Consider the following 21,111-nt stretch of genomic DNA (forward strand, 5'->3'; position numbering starts at 1 on the left):
CCAACATTTATTGTCGGGCAAATGATAAATTTTTGCAAGCTTGAATGGTGTCATGTACCACCTATAAATCATTTTCATCAATTAACATGATTTCTATACCACTTTCCACTTAAGCACCACAAGGCAGTGTGATGCATTTACATTTTATTGCAGAATAAATAAAACAGAAGATAGTGTAGCAGGCTGAATAGGCATAACAAGTTCTCACAATCAACTGGGATTGACGTCCAGCAAAGGCTTGGGAGAATAAATAAGTTTTTAGCAGGTGTCAAAATGGCAACCATATCAGTGCCTGTCTTAGTTTAGATGGGAGGTGATTCCAAGGAAAAGGGGTCATTACCCAAAAGGCTCTCCCCCTGGCTGCTGCCAAATGGATTTCTACAGGTTGCAGCACAGTCAGAAGGGCATGTTTTGATGATTTGGGATGTGTATACACTCCTATTTACTCTGCATCCAGTGCACTGTCACTACCAAATTCATCATGCATTTTGTATAGCTTCTCAGGCCCTCAGTTTGGTGATGTTAATGCACAACAAGGACCTATGGAAAGCTTCCCTAGAAAGATAAGTGGTGGGGTATCCCTGTGCCAAGACAGGCTGCTAGTTGTATAAGCTGAACAGTTCACAGTGGTGCTTCTGTTTGCTCTGTCAGTCATATGGATGGAGAGGTGACCATTATAATTTTGTAAGCCGGAGAGCTTGTGGTGAATTGGATGAACGATTTCCCCCCTTTTTCCCTTTACCCCCCCCCACCCCAGATCATATTGCAACTTCAAGAGAAATTGTCCTCTTACTTAACTCAATGCATCCAATTTTCTGTAATTGCCTGTAAACCTTTTTGCAATTATTGCAAATCTCCAGCAATTTAGAAAGGCTTACCACCCTGAACTTATCCAAACAGCATTCTGTTTACTGAAAGCAAAGATTTTAGCAAGTGCCCCATTCTTGGTACATAACTTGCCTGAGGGGTTATACTCTATTCTCCCAATTTCAACCCTTCATTTATTTCTTGCTCTGAAGCCATCACTGGCTCACCTGAAGGATATTGTTATGAGATAAGCTTTGAGGGTAAATTCTGACCAAATCCAAAGCAATTATCCATATTCTAATCTAGAAAAGCCTGTATTCTATCATGGTGTTGCACCTGATAAAACACTAAATACATATGATTTGAGAGTATTTGCTTTGCTCATAAAACAGTGGGAAAAGAGAATTATCAGGGAGTGTGGTCAGAACTGCAAACAGAAAGCTGCAGACATACAACTACTATGCAATGGGAGCTGCGTTGAATGGGATTTGACTGAAAAGATGGCATTGAAAATTACTTATCTGAAGAATAGGGTTGGCCCTACCATGCAGCAGGATTTTTAAAACAATCACCATCTATTTATATTTCGCTTAATGTCAGGACAGTCTTTAAGTAGTAGAATGTAGCAACCTGATTAAGGGTACTACCATTGGGGAGGGGAAAGTTAATAGTTGGCCATTGGCCACACTGGGCATTTGTTCCACATCAGGCAGCGAAATGCCTTGTGCAATTACTTCCCGAATGCATGCAAACTGGTGGGATGGGTATAAAATTCACCTTGCTCTTGACAACAGAGTCTCTGGGGTTCCTAAACTCAGCTCCCTCATTTCCCCCTATTAAAGTGAATGCCGGGTTTTATGATATTCTCCCATGGAAGTCAAGGGAGCTGCAATAAGGCATCCCTAAGATGGGGGCAAGGCCCCTGCCCAAAATGACCCCAGGGCCTTGGATGCCAGGGTCCCTGCTCAAACTGGAAATGCTTTTCTTTAAAGTAGCTTAGCGGTTCCCAGGATTGCATCTCTGAATTGCAAGATGTTAGTCAAGATGACCCTTTGGGTTCCTCCCAACTCAAATTCTACGATTCTGTACTTTGGAGGGGGAGAGTAATAACTTGGAAGGAATTTATATTGACTGCTCTTGTAATTTTAATGGACAAATAGAAAAGAGAGCTCTCCTTCTCTCTCTGGTCTTCCCCCTCCAGTTCTGCCACAGTGTCTGATTTACAGCAAGTGATTTACGATGACTGTGGCTATGTGCTTTACTTATTTCCTAACTAAATTGCAGTGTCAATTGGTGGGATTAGGCATCTGTGTCTTCTCTGCTCTTTCAGAGGCTTTTGCTCTGAAGCTCACCCTGGGATTCTTTTTGAGCAGATTAATGGAGGAGCCCTTTGTGGCTACTGCCAGATAGGGCCTGCAGACTGGGGCTGAGAATAGGATTTCAACTCATCAAAACTGTCTGGGATTAGGAAAACAGCCTCCTTCTCCCAGGTGCTGTCTGTGTGTCATTTTTTGAAATACAGGCCGAAAACACATGCCCAAACACTCTAAGCAGAGATAAGGCTTTGCACAATAACAGAAAATAAATCTCTAAAACCTCTTAGGCCCTTGGTCCTGTTTTTTTTTTAAGAAAATAGGAAAAGGTATTTAAAGTGGAGGCTTACATTTTATACTGTTCTTAGCCAGTTCTTAGCATTATATGACGGGCTGCAACTGCAACCTTGCTTGTTGTTTCTGGACTCATCTAGAATTGTTTTTGCACCCAGCACTTAGTGTACTGTCCTCATCACATTGGCTTGGCATGGAAGTATTATGGGAACAAGATAAGAGATGTAATTGCTGCCTAATTGATAAGAAAAAGGTCATTGTATTAAATTTGACATGGGAGGGGGGCGATATTTTGGAACACATAATTATGTGCTTCTAATCACAAAAAAAAAATAAAAAATCCATTAACTAAAGTGCATGGTAGTAAAAATTAGGAAGCATAAATTATAAGCTGTTGATTTAGTTCGTAGTGGGCTGGGGTGAAAGCCATTTACTCCATTGATTTTACTATTTGGTAAAAGTGTCCTCCCCACAACCCAAAATGTGGTTGGGGATCCTTTCAAATGGTAAGGAACAGAGAGGTACATACAGGAAACATCTCTTTTTGGATTCTGTATACTGTAACATCCCCGGTGTACCTGAATGCATGTGATCCATAAATGACACCCGTCATTCATGCCCTAGTTGCACTGAAATTTGATCTCTGTAATGAACTCCTTTTGCAACTGCCTTTGAAGACAATTCAGAAACTTTATCTGGTTCATAATTTCGCTGCTGCTTGGCACATGCAGATTAGATAATATTATCCATGTATGAAGCCATATTCATAGACACATATTTGCTTTCAAGCTCAATTCAAAGTACTGGTGCTGAACTTTAAAGCCTTATTCAAGGAACAGTGATGTGTCTCTGTCTGTCTCTCTTTCTGTGTATGTGCATGAACCACTCCATCTAAAGCGGAATCCACTGAAACAGATGTGAGTGATTTTATCCACAAAGTGCCTTGCAAATAAGCCACAGCAAGCCTCTGAATGTTCCAGCAAACCATCCCAGGGCTTAGCATATAATAAGCTCTTTATCACCCAGGAAATCTCTGCAGGCAAAGACTGAGCAGACACAATAGCGTTGTGCTCAAATAAGACATGTGGGCAGAAAGTGCTTATGGGGGGGGGCACGCACCACCTCCACTGTCCCTGTGAGCCCCTCAATTTCTCGTGTTTAGTGGGAAGTTCTTAAAGGGGAGTCTAAGCGCTTTCAGCATAACGTGCTTAGAATCCTCTATGCAACTGGGAAGGTTCTCGACTGCAGGAAGGTAAGTTCATACATGAAGAACCACACATTTGACCTTCCCATGAGGCAGTCGGGTTGGAGCGATGGGAATGGTGATGTTGGGGGCACAGCTGGTGAGCACATTCTCATACCTCCTCCACACGGTATGCTCACACTTGCTCTTTGATCACATGAACAGAGCTATAGATGTCTTTGTCACCATGCACACCATACATACCAACCACAGTTCAAGCTCATGGCTTTCTCCAAAGAATCCTGGGAACCATGGTTTGTTAAGGGTGCAGGGAATTGTAGTTCTGTGAGGATTCTTTGAGGGAAGTCATGCACTTAAAAGGTATGGTGTGGCTGTGACAGTGAGAAAGTATGCCTTCAAGTGTGATGTAACCTGTGTGCAGTTGGAGTCAGACCAAGTCTTCAGACTGAGTCTTCCTTCAATAACATCTTGTATGGCAAACCTAGAGCTTTGTAGCCCCTAAACTCTCTAGGAAGAAAACAGTCCCTAGTTTGTGGTGGCAAAAAATCTGGGAGTGATTATATTTACATTGTGTCATTTTCCCAGTTGAGCAGTATCATGAATAATAGCCGACCATGCCGATATAAAATTTCCAGAGGGCAGTCAGGGAAGTATCTACTCCCTCTGGATAGACTGTTTACTCCAGCACCAGTACATTTCCACAGCTGGTGTTTGAAGCCAAGTATGCATGACATTAGCCACAATTCTGTGGTGTCTTGAGAAATATTCCTTTCTGATGTGCTTTCCCTCAAACAGCTTCATCCAACTTGAACACATAAGCCATGGTTAAGCTGAGGTGTGTACATTTCAGACAGCCATTGCACAGGCTCAGATGACAGCTTCAGTGAACTGGGGTTTGGTGTGGAGAAACAAATCAGGTGAAGACATTCCTGATGTTTGCACAGCAGCATAAGAATACCACTTGAAACACAACAGGGAGAAGTGATTTCCCTGAGTTTCAGAGACTGCTCATGTGTACATTGCCTGAATATACTGTATGAAAGCAGGTTCAACCTCCAATTATTTACTTTACTTATTTAGATGGACAAGCAATTTATATTCTGCCTTTCTAATGCCTGCTGTTGTTAATGATTAAATTTATAGTGTGATCTTTCACCAAAGGGCAGCAAACTTGTCAATACTAAAATGATACAGTTAAAACTTCTCAAAGCAGTGGAAAACAACCTTCTAGAAACAGTGCATAACTATGATAGGTAACAGTGTTCTTAAACAGCAGTGTTTATCTTTCTAACCGAAGTTTTAAAGCCTCTTCTCCAGCATCCAGCACTTTTGATGGAAACCAGGTGTGTTTCCTGACTGAAGACCCACAGCCTATTCCCCAGCTGCAGTAGAAATGCACCCTCTCCACTTTGCCTCTGCTGGGAAGGGTCAGATAAGAAGCTCCCTTTAGCATGGTAGAGTCTGGCCCTCTTATTATGACAAAACAAAATCCTCAGGCACACATCAGATTTGTGTGGGGCAGTGGGGGCAAGTGAAAGCTCTCTCCTCCACCCCATTGCCATTGAATTTGCGGAAGGCAATTGTCTGCTGCCTCATATTTTGCCTAATGTTAGGCTGGCCTTGTTTTGTGTATCCACGAGGTTCCCTGCTTGTTTTAGACCCCCTTCTTTTCCAGGGTTCTTAAATGTTTGGGTGACTTCCACAGATACAAAAGGCTTTCAGTGTGGATCTTTCACCCTGGCTTTTGACACTTGAGATGTCTGTTTTTAGTACCTACCTTACCTTTGTAATTTTAGGTTGTTTCAAACTGTTTTTAATATTTTGTAATATTGTGTTCTAATGTTAATGTTTTAATTGTTGTAACTTGCCCTGGGTGAACAATAATAATTACAATATTGGAGGCTACAGAGATTATCCTCAACATCCCTTTGCATTATTCTTTAGCCTGTGTGAAGTCGGTCCAGATACAGGACATGGATGGACTGTGTAAGAAGACGTTTTTGGAAAATCTTGACAGATCATGACACAGCAGCACTGAGGAGGAAGTGATGTCTACAGTATGCAAATGTTGAATCTGCAGAATGTTGCAATGCCTTTTTAACATCCCTAATAATAAAATGGATGCATATGCCTTCAATTTGCAATCTTCAAAGACTGCGAAACCAATGTACTTAAATGGAAGAAGCTCCTATTGGGCTATGTGGAGAGTTTTGAAGGAACATGTATTGGATTAAGCTGCACAGTGCTTTGACAAGTTTCAAATTAGCTTTTTTATCCCTCTAGATTGCGCAGGCCATATGCCACAGCAAATAGTTTTGCACACTGAAAAGTGGGTCAGGAAACTCAGCTCTAAATTATTATTGTCTGCGGCATTTATCTTTGATATTTTTTCAATGGGGACATATTTCCCTAACCCAGGTTGCATCAGCTTTTGATTAGGAATGAGTTCATACCTTCACTTTCCATACCTTCCAGGCATCGCTCAGTGCCTTTAGTATTCCTGTAATTATTAAATCCTTTCTGGCAGCTTTATTAGGCTTTATCTGTTCAGCCACATCTATGACTTTTGATGGTTCTATTAGGTTTGGCCTCCACCACCCTCTTTCTTTCTTTCTGCATCTTAGTTTATTGTTTGCAGTTTTTGTCACTTGCTGAAGAAGTCCCATACTTCAACGATTTTAAAATATATACCCCACCTTTTAAATCAATATGATAAGGTATGCATTTAAAAGCAATGATCCAGATTTGATCAACAGTCCTATGATATTCCACTTATTGTAGTGTGAGTTACAGCTTCGAGATCTTGAATTTATCTCTCTCTCTCTCCCCCCCCCCTCTCTCTCACACAGAGGAATTTGCAAGTAAAACACCTTTTATGTGATCCTGGTAACATTAAAGATGAGCTCTATCTAGATTATCACACTGCCATTTTGAAAATTGATTAGATATCAGAACTTTGCCACTGGAAGATCATCCCGCATTACCAGTCTTCTCAATTTAATTTCTCATTTTCAAAATCACATTTTCTATTAACACAGAAACAGCTTTATATTTTATCTTCACTATAGCCAACTGAGGCAGGCACCATTGTCCCTTTTTTATACACAAGAAATTGAGGTTGGAGGCAGTCATTTGCCAATAGTTATCCAGCAAATCACCGTGATGACTCAGGATTTGAAACTGAGTCTTCCATTTCCAAGACTGATAGATGGGTTTTCAGTTGCTCAATATGCTTAGTCAAGACAATCTGTGTTCCTGTTGTTTTATTGGAGCTAGAAGTAGGTTGAGTTAGCCAACCCTTCAGCGACATCCTGTACATGTGGTCAGAAACATTCTTGCCTGTGTCACAATTTTCTTTGGTACGAGCATAACACTGCATGACTGACAGCATTTAAAAGATCACATTTATGCACTCACTTTTATGGAATTTATAGAATTCAATTCAACGGGAAAGTGGGCTAGCTTGATTTCTTGATACTTTTAATTGAATCTTTCTTTCTTTCTTTCTTTCTTTCTTTCTTTCTTTCTTATAATTATATGCAATGGTGTAGCCAGCAGAAATACATAATATACTTTAGGACAGTGGGATAGCTCAGTTGCTGAAAGCATGAGGTTCTTAATCTTAGGGTCCCACATTGAGCCCCACATTGGAGAAAAAAATCCTGAATTACAGGGGTTTGGACCCTCATGTTCCCTTACAATTCTATGATTCTAATACACAGGATACACACATACACATTTCTTTCTTTCTGAAGCTTTCACTGGTTGATGTAAATTGGTCTGCATCAGGGATGGTTGTCCTAGGAACACAGGATGCTGCCTTATACCGCATAAGACAAGTGGTGGTTCAGTATAGTGGTTGGCTCAGTATTGTCTACACTGAGTGGAAACAGCTCCCCAGGACTTCAGATAGCCCTCTCTCCCACTCCTACCTGGAGGTGCTGGGGATTGAACTGCAGACATACTGCATGCAAAGTAGATGCTCTACCACAGAGCTACAGCTCTCCCTGTATGTTGTGAAACTGAGTGAGTCTGATCCTAAAAGGTGGCCTCACTCAGCCTCACTCCATGGCTTGTCTTTTTGTCCTTCAGGTTTTTAAGGCAGGGGTTGGGAACCTTTCTCAGCTGTGTTCCCTTGTAAGCAATCTTTTGGGAGCTGCTGGTAGTACAAGCTGATACATTTTTCAGATTTGCACAAAAGAGCAGTAAAAATATATGTGTGTGGGTGCTATTCCAAGCAAGGACACCTATAAGTCAATTGTGGGTGTGCATGCAGGTATTTGTTTACTTGTGAGTATGCACCTTTCATATGTGAAGGTTTCCCCCCAATAATTTTTTATTAAAGTTTGAAAGAAAATATATAAAGGTTACTATCCAATATCTTTTTATCAAAGATAAAAGAAACTGATCTAAATAAAAGCACAAACCAAAAGGAGAAAAAGAAAAGAAAAGGCAAGAAAAACGAAGAGGGAAAAAGGAAAGGAAGAAAATAAGAAAACGAGAACTTCTGATTCTTCATCTGCCAGCTACATATAGAAAATTATTCAAAAGATCCACTCCAAGATAACACTCAACCATTCCACTTACTATAAACCAATATTTTATTCAATCCTCAAACCCAGATATCACAGGTTCATTTGCTTTTTCTTGCAAAAAGTCTATAAGGAGTTTCCAATCTTTACTAAATATTAACAATAATTTATCACTGATTAAACACATCATAGAATCATAGAATCATAGAATGATAGAGTTGGAAGAGACCACAAGGGCCATCGAGTCCAACCCCCTGCCAAGCAGGAAACACCATCAGAGCACTCCTGACATATGGTTGTCAAGCCTCTGCTTAAAGACCTCCAAAGAAGGAGACTCCACCACACTCCTTGGCAGCAAATTCCACTGTCGAACAGCTCTTACTGTCAGGAAGTTCTTCCTAATGTTTAGGTGGAATCTTCTTTCTTGTAGTTTGGATCCATTGCTCCATGTCCGCTTCTCTGGAGCAGCAGAAAACAACCTTTCTCCCTCCTCTATGTGACATCCTTTTATATATTTGAACATGGCTATCATATCACCCCTTAACCTCCTCTTCTCCAGGCTAAACATGCCCAGCTCCCTTAGCCGTTCCTCATAAGGCATCGTTTCCAGGCCTTTGACCATTTTGGTTGCCCTCCTCTGGACACGTTCCAGTTTGTCAGTGTCCTTCTTGAACTGTGGTGCCCAGAACTGGACACAGTACTCCAGGTGAGGTCTGACCAGAGCAGAATACAGTGGCACTATTACTTCCCTTGATCTAGATGCTATACTCCTATTGATGCAGCCCAGAATTGCATTGGCTTTTTTAGCTGCCGCGTCACACTGTTGGCTCATGTCAAGTTTGTGGTCAACCAAGACTCCTAGATCCTTTTCACATGTACTGCTCTCAAGCCAGGTGTCACCCATCTTGTATTTGTGCCTCTCATTTTTTTTGCCCAAGTGCAATACTTTACATTTCTCCCTGTTAAAATTCATCTTGTTTGTTTTTGCCCAGTTCTCTAATCTGTCAAGGTCGTTTTGAAGTGTGATCCTGTCCTCTGGGGTGTTAGCCACCCCTCCCAGTTTGGTGTCATCTGCAAATTTGATCAGGATGCCCTTGAGTCCATCATCCAAGTCGTTGATAAAGATGTTGAATAAGACCAGGCCCAAGACAGAACCCGGTGGCATCCCACTAGTCACTCTTCTCCAGGATGAAGAGGAACCATTGATGAGCACCCTTTGGGTTCGGTCAGTCAGCCAGTTACAAATCCACTGAGTGGTAGCATAGTCAAGACCACATTTTACCAGCTTCTTTACAAGAATATCATGGGGCACCTTGTCAAATGCCTTGCTGAAATCAAGGTAGGCTACATCCACTGCGTTCCCTTCATCTACCAGGCTTGTAATTCTGTCAAAAAATGAGATCAGGTTAGTCTGACATGACTTATTTTTCAGAAATCCATGCTGACTTTTGGTGATCACAGCATTCCTTTCTAGGTGCTCACAGACTGTTTGCTTAATGATCTGCTCCAGAATCTTCCCTGGTATTGATGTCAGACTGACTGGGCGGTAATTAGTTGGGTCCTCTCTTTTCCCCTTTTTGAAAATAGGGACAACATTTGCCCTCCTCCAGTCTGCCGGGACTTCGCCTGTTCTCCACATCAACGTTTCCATCTCAGCTAAGTCCAATAATTTTAACAACTATTCCTCTACAAGTTTTTCAATATAGCAAATTTGCACCAATGAGCAATAATGTTAAAAATCCAGGCAATCATTTGAAATTATTGGCATGAGAGGCTGCTTCTTCATTTCCTTTCTGCTTTCCTTTTCCTGCCTCCTGTACTTGCATGGGCAAATTTTATTTTTTGCTTTTAATACAGTTGCTTTGTGGAACTGCCATTCTGCACAAAAAGTGGTTTTAATTATAAAGATACAGCAACTGGTGGGAAAGGATGCAGTGCACGGAAATGCCGTATCTAGCAGGTGGTGCAGTCAGTAAAGCAGCACTATGCTTTTTTTTGGGGGGGGGAACCACACCATGTGCTTCAGTACATCCACTGTCATGTAATGTGCAATTTTATATCAGACTTCCTCCCCTTATTGGATTATCTGTGAGGGGGGTGAGAGGTAAGTGGGAGGTGCCACTGAGGAAGAGGACACCATGTGTAAGCCACAAAAGAGAATAGTGACCTAAGCAGCTTCAACGTCACATCAAACTCCAGTCTGGATGAGGCCTTCCTCTAAAATGCAGGATCATTCACATTAAATTCCTGTTGGAGCAAAGTGAGATGGAGGTGCACTGGGACTATGTATCTACTAAATGTCAGCTTTCTAACACTTCTAACAAAATGTCAGAAAGTATCATGACATTGTTGATACCCCTAGTAGCGAATGAGTTTGCTCGGATAGATGTCATGTCTCAGAGGGATACAGATCAATGTTTCCGTAGCTCCATTTTTTTTAAAAAAACATTCTCCCACACACCCAATAAGCTGCTGGGGAAATGTGGCAGAACCTGCAAGAGCCAAAATGAGGAGGAAGAGGGATGGGGAAAGTGAGGGAAGGGGAGGACAAAGGAGCACATCTTAAAGCTCACTCCCTAAGAATAGGTCCCATTGCATTTAATGAGACTTATTTCTGAGTAGGCTCACATATGCTTGGATCTTTTTGGACCACAACCCCATTTGTTTTTGGATCTCATTAACATCTTTGTCCCAGTGCTCTCTTGCAGCAGTAAACACTATGGTGGGAAAGTGACTCTTTCTCTTATTTTCAAAGCAGGGCCGTGTCAAAACATTTGATTCTGTGCATAAAAAAATTTTTTTGTTTTTATTTTGCAGACATTATAAATTCTATTCAAAGCCCATTGACTTTGGTGGGTTTAAAATGCTCTCCTTGGACTGAGGCTGTTCTGTTTCCCCTACACCAGCATGGTTGATTTAATGAATTATAGTTGTGGGTGTCATAAGATATTTTATTGTCACTTCACACTATACATTTAAAGTGCATTCCAAATAAATCCCTGTCCTACAAAGAATCATGGGAACTGTAGTTTTGGGTGCTGGAAGTTGTAGTCCTGTGAAGGATAAACTACATCTCCCACTATTCTTTTTTTTGGGGGGGTGCAGGATGGTGTTGGGGAGTGTACTTTGAATAAATGGTGTGTCTGCATTCTGCAGCCATAGATAAAACTTTGAATGGGCTCGATTTTTTTTGTTCTCCCTTTTGATGCTAACTTTACTGCCCCCCTTTCTTCCAAGATCAACTCACCGTTAGTTTTCAGCAATTTATACACAACCTGTCCTTTGAAATGAAGGTCTTTCATCCTCAATTCAGTTTCTAGGAGAAAAAAAATACTTTTCCTGCTGCGTGTCTCACCCACCCACTCCGGTCATTCCCCCCCCCCCCATACGTCAATGCTAGGGAATCCCACTAACCTAAGAAAGCAAAGCGCTGGGAGCATCCTCTAATCTGGACGACAATCTCATTTCACAAGTAGCGGAGGGGAGTCATCTCCATGAGTTTGAACCTGCGTCCTCAGGGGAAGGAAAAAAGTGGGGAGGAGGAAGTTGGTCAGGAAAAGGAGGGGGGAGACCCTCGTTGAGCCGAAGAAGAATGATTAAGAGAAGACTTCGTTGCCTTCCACCCACCTAAAGTCGATAGCACTCCAGCGGACTAGCTGAGGCGGAACTATATAAGCCAGGTGTATGGCAGCCAATTCCGACGGCTGCGACGCGACGCCCAGGACGCAGTTTTTACGGATCTCAGACCAGCCTCCAAGCGGGGAAGCCGCAGGACCGAAGAGGCAACTTTGGCACGGTAAAGTCCTTTCCTCGCCCCTGAAAAGACTCATGACAGGCTTTAGGCAGGTCTCTCAACGTTGTTGTGAATGGACGGGGGCCCCTTGGGTATTACTGAGGGTTTCTGTCTACTAGTATATTTCTGCTTGAAATGAATCAGGGTGCCCTGGGGGGAGGGGGGTATGAAGGAACAGTGAAATCGCTTTCCAGGCGATGCACCTGCCAAGGAGGAAGGTGAATGGAAGAAGTTTGCATTTGTGCAGACGCTACGACCACCGGGTGGGTGGGTGTTTCTGTGTTTTTCCCTCCGTTAGATATTTTTTTTCAAAGACAACACTGGGCGAAAGGGAGTTGGAAGAGACAGAACCCAAAGAAGTGGGTTTGTGAATAACTGAATTAATATTCTCCCTCCCTTAATCCTCATTGTTCGCTATATTTGGAGAGCTTACGTAGGGGGATAAAGTACCGAGCTTGGGAGCCCGAGTCCCTTCGTGGTCGGGTTTCCAATCGCTTCTCTCTTTTTTCGAGGGGGTCTAAAACATGGGTGTCCTCGGGAAGGTAGCCCAGGGCCCCACTCAGCAGAATGGGCAGGGCTGGATTTAAAGCGGTAGAGGTATGGGTGGGTGTAGGCGTAAGACCACCCAAATCAGAGCTTGAAGAAAAACCCCACCCTATAAAGACAGGTTACGAATCCAAATACCGTAGTTGCCGTCGATGATAGAGGCGGAGGGATATTAAACCTGCAATTTTGCGAACACTTCGACCAAGCCCAATTTTATTCCCTAGGGTTTATTTCCGAGTAGACAAGCATAGGATTGCGCTGTAAAAAAAAAAAAAAAAAGGAACGAAGGAGGAATTTTCCAGAAGGCTTAAAAGAAATAAATGAGAATATAGTATTTCGCGATGCAAAAGATTTTAGTTGTGTTTGAGGGAGAGACAAAGAGAGACTTTGGCTTCTGAACATAATTTTGGGTTAAGGGTGTTATTTCTTAATAGGTTTAAACAGAGATGCTTAAAAATCGAAATCAGGTTGCTGCTTCCAAGTCCTGGAGTTCGATTTTGAACCGCACCTCGGACGAATCCTCCATGTCCTGGGTGCCCATTCTAGAAAAGATGTCAAATTACAAATCCTTTAAAATTGCCATATTCCAGGGTGGGGGAAATCAATAAACTGGGGTAGAAAATCCAGGCGTTGTGCAGTGTTGAAAAAAAAACAAATAACTACTGTACCCCGCCCCATAGAATCACTTTCGAGGTGCGCGCAACGTTGGTGCAACGGCGCGCCCCGGAGATAGCTAACCCGAGCAATGTGTGTGTGGAGTCCCCTATTTGATCACAGACCTAAAGATCCGGGTAAGAGATAAGCAGCCACTCCTACAAATTCATTCACAAATTCTCCTTCGAGAGGGGGGAGTCGGGGGGAGCCCCCCGCACCCTACTTGGCGCCCCCCTGCTCAGAGTTAAAACTCGTCCGTCGAGCGCTTTAAAGCCCCAGGAGCGCTTGGGAAAGAAAGCCAGGCAAATCCCGCCTAAAGCCCCGCGGATCGCGAAATGCGTGGCCTGCTTAATGCCCTCCTCATAATCCGTGTCTATAAATGTGCCCTAAAGGGCTCCGGGGTCTAAAAGGGAAGCCGCGGCGGCGGCGGCGGCTGCCTGATGGTGGGCGGGGTCGCGGCGGCGGCGGCGGGACCAGCCCCAAGAGCCCCTCCCTCCCGCTCCGCCTGGTGTTCCTTCTCCTCCTCCCTTCACACGCCCCGGCACAGACCCGAGCGCGAAGCGAGCGTCCGGGCTGGCAACTGGCGAGGCCCCCGCTGGGAGCGCGCGCCTGGGGAGCTGGCCTGACACCCTCGCAGCGGCCAAGCCGAGAGGAGCGAGGGCTCCAGCCTCTGGGAAGCAGCCTCCGCCGCCGCCGCCGCCGCGCGGACGCCCTACTTTCTCTCCCCGGCGCGGCAACCGCGACACGTGCCTTTGGCGCGCCCGCAAGCAGCGGCGACCAACCCGCCGACCAGAGCGGCCTCGCGCTCGCGGGGCTCGGCGTGTTGTCCCTCCGCTCGAGCTCCAGGCTGCGCGGCCAGTGCCAGCCCCACGATGAGGCGGGAGCTGAGGGCGGGAAGGGGCAGCAGCAGCAGCAGGAGCTAACCGCCGAGCGCTGCCTCCGCCGCCTCGCTCTCTTTCCCCTCAGGAGGCCGAGAGATGCAAGGGGCCAAGCCATGCCGCCGCCGCTACCACGCGCTGCCTGCCCTCTTCTTCTTCCTGCTCTTCACCTCAGGACGGGCGCCCAGAGCCGAGGGCGCCGCCGCCGCCGCCAAGAACAAGACCCGGGACCTCCAGAGCCCGGCGGCGGCGGACAGGAAGGCGCTGCTGGAACTCTTGCTCAAAGCCCTTCGCGAGAGGGGCAGCGGCCACAGCCGCCCTCAGCACCAGGCGCCTTTTCACCCCTTGGGGGCGGAACGGGTCATCGCTCGGCGCTACACGACCGGCGGCGCCCTTTACTCCTCCGCCTCGGTGGATCGAGAAGCCAGAGTGATCTCGTCGTCCTCCTCCTCCTCCAGGGAGCGAGCGGGCGCGCAGGCACCCCGGTTCTTCACTTCTTCCAGGCATTCAGGTAAGCGGAGAACAGCCTAACCCCTAACGGGTCTCGCCCTTCCTGCCCCATCGCAGCTTGAGTCAGAGCTCCTTTGCAGGGGGCAGGGGAAAGAACACGACTGCCGCTGTCCATGTGCAAAGCGCCACCCCCCCCACCCAGTTGCTACCTGGGACTGAGATCTCAAGGCTTGGATTCCAGGTAAGCTTGAATGAGCCTCCGCCTTCCCTTGATGATGCGCGCCTCCTCAACGCGATGGTGCTACCTTCTGCTTTCCTCATCCCTAGTAGTTTCGCATAGTAAAGGAGAAGGCTTTAAAATAGGACCATCCCTGCTTACCGCTCTTACATTGATGCAGCGGTCATCGTTTGAACTCAGGACAGAAGGTTTACCCTCTGGTTTACTTTGACCTAATGACTTCAAAATGACTTTGAAATCAGTGCTGCTTTTAACTTTACTTCCATATGACTGTTAGAAATAGGATCTGGTTGGTAAACAGCCAGGCTGACTTGATGCTTCCCAAACATATTGCAAGTGGTAGCTGGGTTTTAGGCCATTTTAAAATGCAAATTAACCTGTTGCTTTGCTTACCGTGGCTCATGGTTTCTGTGTGTTCCCTTGCTGCTCCGGCTGTTCTGACAAGCCTTATTTCTCTGTCTGGCTCTTCACAGCCCTGGTTTTGTTGTGTCTAGTACAGAGCGTGGTGTTTGATCCTCAGCAGATCTCCCTAACTTTCCCTGCCTTGTCCTGAAAAGTTCCAGGGTATGCAAGGCTCATTCACTTTCAGGCTCTCCAAGTGCCTATTGAGCTGTTAATTGGTACAGGTCTTCTGAGGCTAAAACCTCAAGGCACCAGCCTTCCAGCTTTATGTACATAGCAGCCGGAGTTCCAGGAGAGTCTGCTGTTGTCTTTCGTTGTGGAGGCAAATAGACCCCAAAGAAATCCTTTTTGCAATCATAAAGGGAGAAGCAACACTGGCTCTTGGCATTTATGTTCTCTGTGTTCCCTGGCAGAAGGCACCCATCTCCTGCACTGGCTTAGTTTTTAAAAGGTGGAGGTTTCTTTCATGTGTTCTCAGATCATAACCTGGCCCCTGGCATTTATTACTCCCATTTTGCTTCTGGCTCCACGTTGATTAAGATAAAAAATGTATCTGTTGTTTAGAAAGTGTGTGTTTCCACCCAACTATTCTGGTTACTCTTTTTAACACTGAGAAAGAGGCAAAGCCTTCCTAAACAACTATAGTTAACATTTTTTAGGGGCAAAACACAGTTGACACCAACCCACCACATTCCTGGATTTTTAGACAGAGGAAGTGATTAAGTAAGTACTTAGTTTTAGTGGTGACTTTTGTCAAACTTTTCCATCTTGATAATTTCTTTTCTCTTTTAGTGCCTAAGTGGCTGGAAGTGGAGAGTGATGGTTTGCAAATAAGAGGCACAATGCACAGAATGCTAGGTGTACCCAAGTCCCACTAAAATACATCACATGAAGGCAGTGGATTTGATCCAACGGACGGCTTGTGTAAACTGAAGGAGCTCCTGCTCACCAGACAAGGCTGTCCTTATTTTGGCTGGTCCTCCTCCAGCTGTGACCACCCCATGTCTCATATCACACCATTCCTAAGGGTCTTTGGATGTCAGGATCGGGAGGCTGCAATGAGATGGAGGCAACAAACTCCATCTGGAGTTCATAGGACCCAGCATAGAATGATTTATGTGATTTTTTGCTTCAGTTCTGACTCATTGGAAGATACATGAGTCTGTCTTTGGATTGTACCCGAAGACAATAGTCATTTTCTTTCCCAAGAGCTGCATCTACATGAGGACAAATCTGTGTGAGTTCAGTTGTACATTGTATAGTCGTCAATGCATAACTGATATATCTGGTCTGTACAATGCCTTTGGGAAGTTTTCTGTCAGATGCAAGCAAGTGAGCCATCTGCACTGTAGGCAAGGTGCTTTGGCTGTACAGTGGTACTTTGGGTTACAGACGCTTCAGGTTACAGACTCCGCTAACCCAGAATAGTACCTCGGGTTAAGAACTTTGCTTCAGGATGAGAACAGAAATCGTGCTCCGGCGGCACAGCAGCAGCGGGAGGCCCCATTAGCTAAAGTGGTGCTTCAGGTTAAGAACAGTTTCAGGTTAAGAATGGACCTCCAGAACAAATCAAGTTCTTAACCCGAGGTAGCACTGTTAGTAGAGGTGCAGCCACTGATGTAAATTAAAAAATGGATGCACATTTTAATTACATATACTTATTCCACCTTTTTTTTCATTGCTAAAGTAATTTAATTATTGTTAAATTCCCAGATATGTTCAACAGGTACAGAAGAGTTTGTTTTTAAGTAATATAAAACTCATTAAAGTTTTTCTTTTCTGGAGATAAACTATAGAGAAGCTAATACAACTTACACTTTCATGGCCTTATGCAGTTTACACAAAGATGGCTGAATTTGTATATTTTGCTAATACAGCGAAATATTAAAAATCTCATGATATTCTAAGATACCATGCTCACAAAAGCACATTTCCTTTCCCAGTAAGTCCAAGGCCCTCTGACACTGCTTTTACCATTATGCTTGGCATGAAGCTGCTACTCAAGAGCCACAGCATTCAAGTAAAATTTGACAAATGTTAAGTAAGTTTAGTCATAAATTACCACTATCATCTGGTAGAATATTTTCTGCAAACACACACACAATCAATATCACAGAAATGGTTACGTCCAAATATGAAATTTTATATAACAACCTATCATTGAAGGAATGCTCAGTTTCAATTGCCAATAAATTGCTTTTTCTTTTTACTTATTCCACATTTTTAGTTGATTACATATTATCTACTCTGTATGCCTTTTAGTTTGTCCTTTTTCTGATATAATATCAGGAAGATAGTAAGAGACATAATCAGCTCATCGAGCTAAATTAGCATAAACATGGCATGAAGAAACTATGGATTTTGACAATTATTTGTGAGTTATTACAATTAAGATTAGAAGCCATTGTTTTTAAACAACTTCCATTATTTTATATGTGAAGATTTCAGGCTACAATGAGAAATTACAACAATTGGCCATTGATGAAGAACAATTCATTAGATCGTTGGAGGCTGCAGAGTGGAGGGGAAACTGCTGAGAATTGCCACTCTGGCTTTTTCTGCTGACAAATAGCTTCCATTTTCAGACAGACAACATTGGACACCACCTATATGTACAGTATTACACTGGGTTTCTAATTTCATTCCATTTAACTTTAGAATTGTTCTGGAATGTTTACCGATCTCATGCTTTTATCTTCAAATAGCACACGTTCAACCTTTTTTTCTTTTGTTTTAAAGAAAGGACTACTTGGATATATAGTGTGTACTAGAAAAGTCTTCAGTCAAAGATTGTGAGTGGCATAAATCTGAAACCACTATTTTATTCTTTAATCAAAGTTTATATTGGAGCAGCTAAATGAACTCCTGTAATGTGACCTTTTCATGTACATCAGGGGCTCCCATTCAGGTGGTCCATGGCATGTCTTTGGATTTATGGCTGAAGACCACAAGTGGTGCATCCATTGCATTAAATATCTGTCCAGTATTGATTTTTAATTGTATTTTTATTGCTTCTTTTATTTCTTTTCTTTTATTGCAGTTTGAATTCCACAGAATTCAAAGGAGCAATATAAATAAAATAAAAAGCCACAATTTTGTTTGCTCATTGACCTCTCAGCTCCACCTTTCTAACTGGTCCTATGCATGAAATAGGTAGCATACCTGAGGAAGCTACAGCAGAGGCCCTGGATTTCAGTTTTCTACATATCAACCTAAATTTTGGTTCTAGAACCACATTTTATTTGTTCCTGTCATTGATGTTGACATGTGGAATGACTGCTGATGCCTCCCTAGCTTTATCTGCCAACCTATCTAGATGAAGTATGATATCTGTTACCTTCATGCCAGGCATGCAGGAACATCATTGTGCCATCTCCATGGCCATGACAAATCCAGCTGTCTGTTTCCATTATAATCAGATCACTCACTATCAGTAGAACCTGGGTCCCTGGTGGTGGATTCCTGGCACAAGAGGATAGTTGTTTGTTCCCTCATGGATAGTTCCTCTCTGATTCTCATTCTCTGTGACAATAGAGTCCATGGTAATGAAATGCTTTTGGCATGTCTTTAAAGACCTCATCCACAAACTTCTCTGCCTCTCTGTTTCTCCAGGTTGACTACTTTGGCCTTAAGGGATCAAACTTGTTCCCTGAGAGGCAAGAATTCATTGCACTAATTACACTCTCAAGGCTTCTGTCCAGCAGGTACATGTGCCATTCTGTGCAACACACGTGATACAATGGCTTTTTGTTGTTCACTTGGGAATTTGTAATTTGTAATATTACATTTTTAATTGTAATATTAAAATGGGAAAGAGTGGGCTGTCTGTACCAGTCTCCTCACCCTGTTGCTAAACTCACACAGGTGCCCAATTTGCTTGTTTGTTTTTCTTTGATACTTTTTCTCAGTGGGTTTGAGGCATTTTCTCATCGGGGGCTTCCTCTCCTGCAGTTTATCTTGCTTGCATGATTCCTTGCCCATCTGCCCCACCCAATTGTATGACATACCTTATCGACAATATGCAACAAAATCCTTTGCTTTCAAAAACAATGAAGAATTTTGTGGTACTTTAAAGACTAGCACATCTGGTATGAGATAACCTGGTATGGATGGGAGTGCAATTCATCATATGCAACACTTCATCACATATCTGATGAAGTGGATTCTCGTTTATGAAATCTAATGCTACAACAAATCTGTTAGTCTTTAACTGTATGTAGTTTGTGGATTTACTATGCCATACTTCATTGCCCATTCCTGCCAACATGAATTCTAGCAAGCGTAGTATTTTTTTTTAAATGATATTTATTAAAGTTTCACATGAAAAGAATCACATTAATAAAAAAGAAGAATTTAAGAATAAAAAGAAAAATACACAATACAAAATACAAAAAGAAAAAAGAAAAAATAGTTAAAAACAATTCCGTCTTTTCATCACTTCTTTTACATTTACTTGTTTCCCGGACCTCCTCATACCTCCCTCTTTTGTATTCCAATTCAGTTTGTTAGTCCAGCAATTTCTTTCCCTCCTTTTTAATCCCAATCTTTAATCTTAATATATTATAACATTAAATTTTTACCTATTAAAAACCAATTTTTCCATTCTTTTAACCTTTTTAATCCTAATCCTTAATCTTGATATATTATAACTTTAAATTTTACCTTTTACATATTAAAAACCAATTTTTCCATGTTTTTTTTTGTGTGCCTGTGCAGCTAGAGGCCACTTAACTTCAATCCAACATCACTCTAACATTCATTAATTTTGCAATATTTCTGTAAATAATCTTTGAATTTCTTCCAATCTTCTTCCACCGACTCTTCTCCCTGGTCACGGATTCTGCCAGTCATTTCCGCCAATTCCATGTAGTCCATCATTTTCATCTGCCATTCCTCCAGTGTGGGTAGATCTTGTGTCTTCCAATACTTTGCAATGAGTATTCTTGCTGCTGTTGTAGCATACATAAAAAAAGTTCTGTCCTTCTTTGGCACCAATTGGCCGACAATGCCCAAAAGAAAGGCCTCTGGTTTTTTCAGGAAGGTATATTTAAATACCTTTATCAATTCATTATATATCATTTCCCAGAAAGCCTTAATCTTTGGGCACGTCCACCAAAGGTGAAAGAATGTACCTTCAGTTTCTTTACATTTCCAGCATTTATTATCGGGCAAATGATAGATTTTTGCAAGCTTGACTGGGGTCATGTACCACCTGTATATCATTTTCATAATATTCTCTCTTAGGGCATTACATGCCGTAAACTTCATACCTGTGGTCCATAACTGTTCCCAGTCAGCAAACATGATGTTATGTCCAACATCTTGTGCCCATTTAATCATAGCAGATTTCACCGTTTCATCCTGAGTAAGTTATACATTCTTGACAAATTCTTAGTTTTGGGTTCTAACAGTTCTGTTTCTAATTTTGATTTTTCCACCTGGAAACCAATTTTCTTATCCAAATTGTATGCCTCCATTATCTGATAATAATGAAGCCAGTCTCACACTTTGTTTTTTAGTTTTTCAAAACTCTGCAATTTCAATCTGTCTCCATCTTGTTCCAAAATTTCCCAATATTTCGGCCATTTGACCTCCATATTGAGCTTTTTCAAGGCTTTCGCTTCCATTGGTGACAGCCACCTTGGAGTTTTGTTTTCCAATAAATCCTTGTATCTTATCCAAACATTAAACAGTGCTTTCCTGACAATATGGTTTTTAAATGCTTTATGTGCTTTGACCTTGTCATACCACAGATATGCATGCCATCCAAATACGTTGTTAAAGCCTTCTAAATCCAAAATGTCAGAGTTTTCAAGAAGCAACCATTCTTTCAACCAGCAAAAAGCTGCTGATTCATAGTAAAGTTTAAGGTCTGGCAGGGCAAATCCACCTCTATCCTTTACATGTTAGTATTTTAAATTTTATTCTGGGCTTCTTGCCCTGCCAGACAAATCTAGAAATATCTCTCTGCCACCTCTTGAAACAGTCCATTTTGTCCAC

General features: G+C 42.8%; 1 protein-coding gene across 1 annotated transcript in view; it reads left to right on the forward strand.

Moving 5' to 3' along the window:
- Window positions 1-11,646: 11,646 nt before the first annotated feature.
- ALKAL1 (ALK and LTK ligand 1) overlaps window positions 11,647-21,111 on the forward strand; it is a 35,077-nt gene continuing 25,612 nt past the window's right edge. The window contains exons 1-2 of the mRNA XM_081013648.1: window positions 11,647-11,946; window positions 14,110-14,532. Coding sequence (XP_080869774.1) covers window positions 11,835-11,946; window positions 14,110-14,532 — 535 coding nt within the window. The 5' untranslated portion in view covers window positions 11,647-11,834. The remainder of the gene's footprint in view (window positions 11,947-14,109; window positions 14,533-21,111) is intronic.

This window comes from Podarcis pityusensis (assembly GCF_964106645.2).
Source record: "Podarcis pityusensis genome assembly, chromosome: 7".
Lineage (NCBI taxonomy): Eukaryota > Metazoa > Chordata > Lepidosauria > Squamata > Lacertidae > Podarcis > Podarcis pityusensis.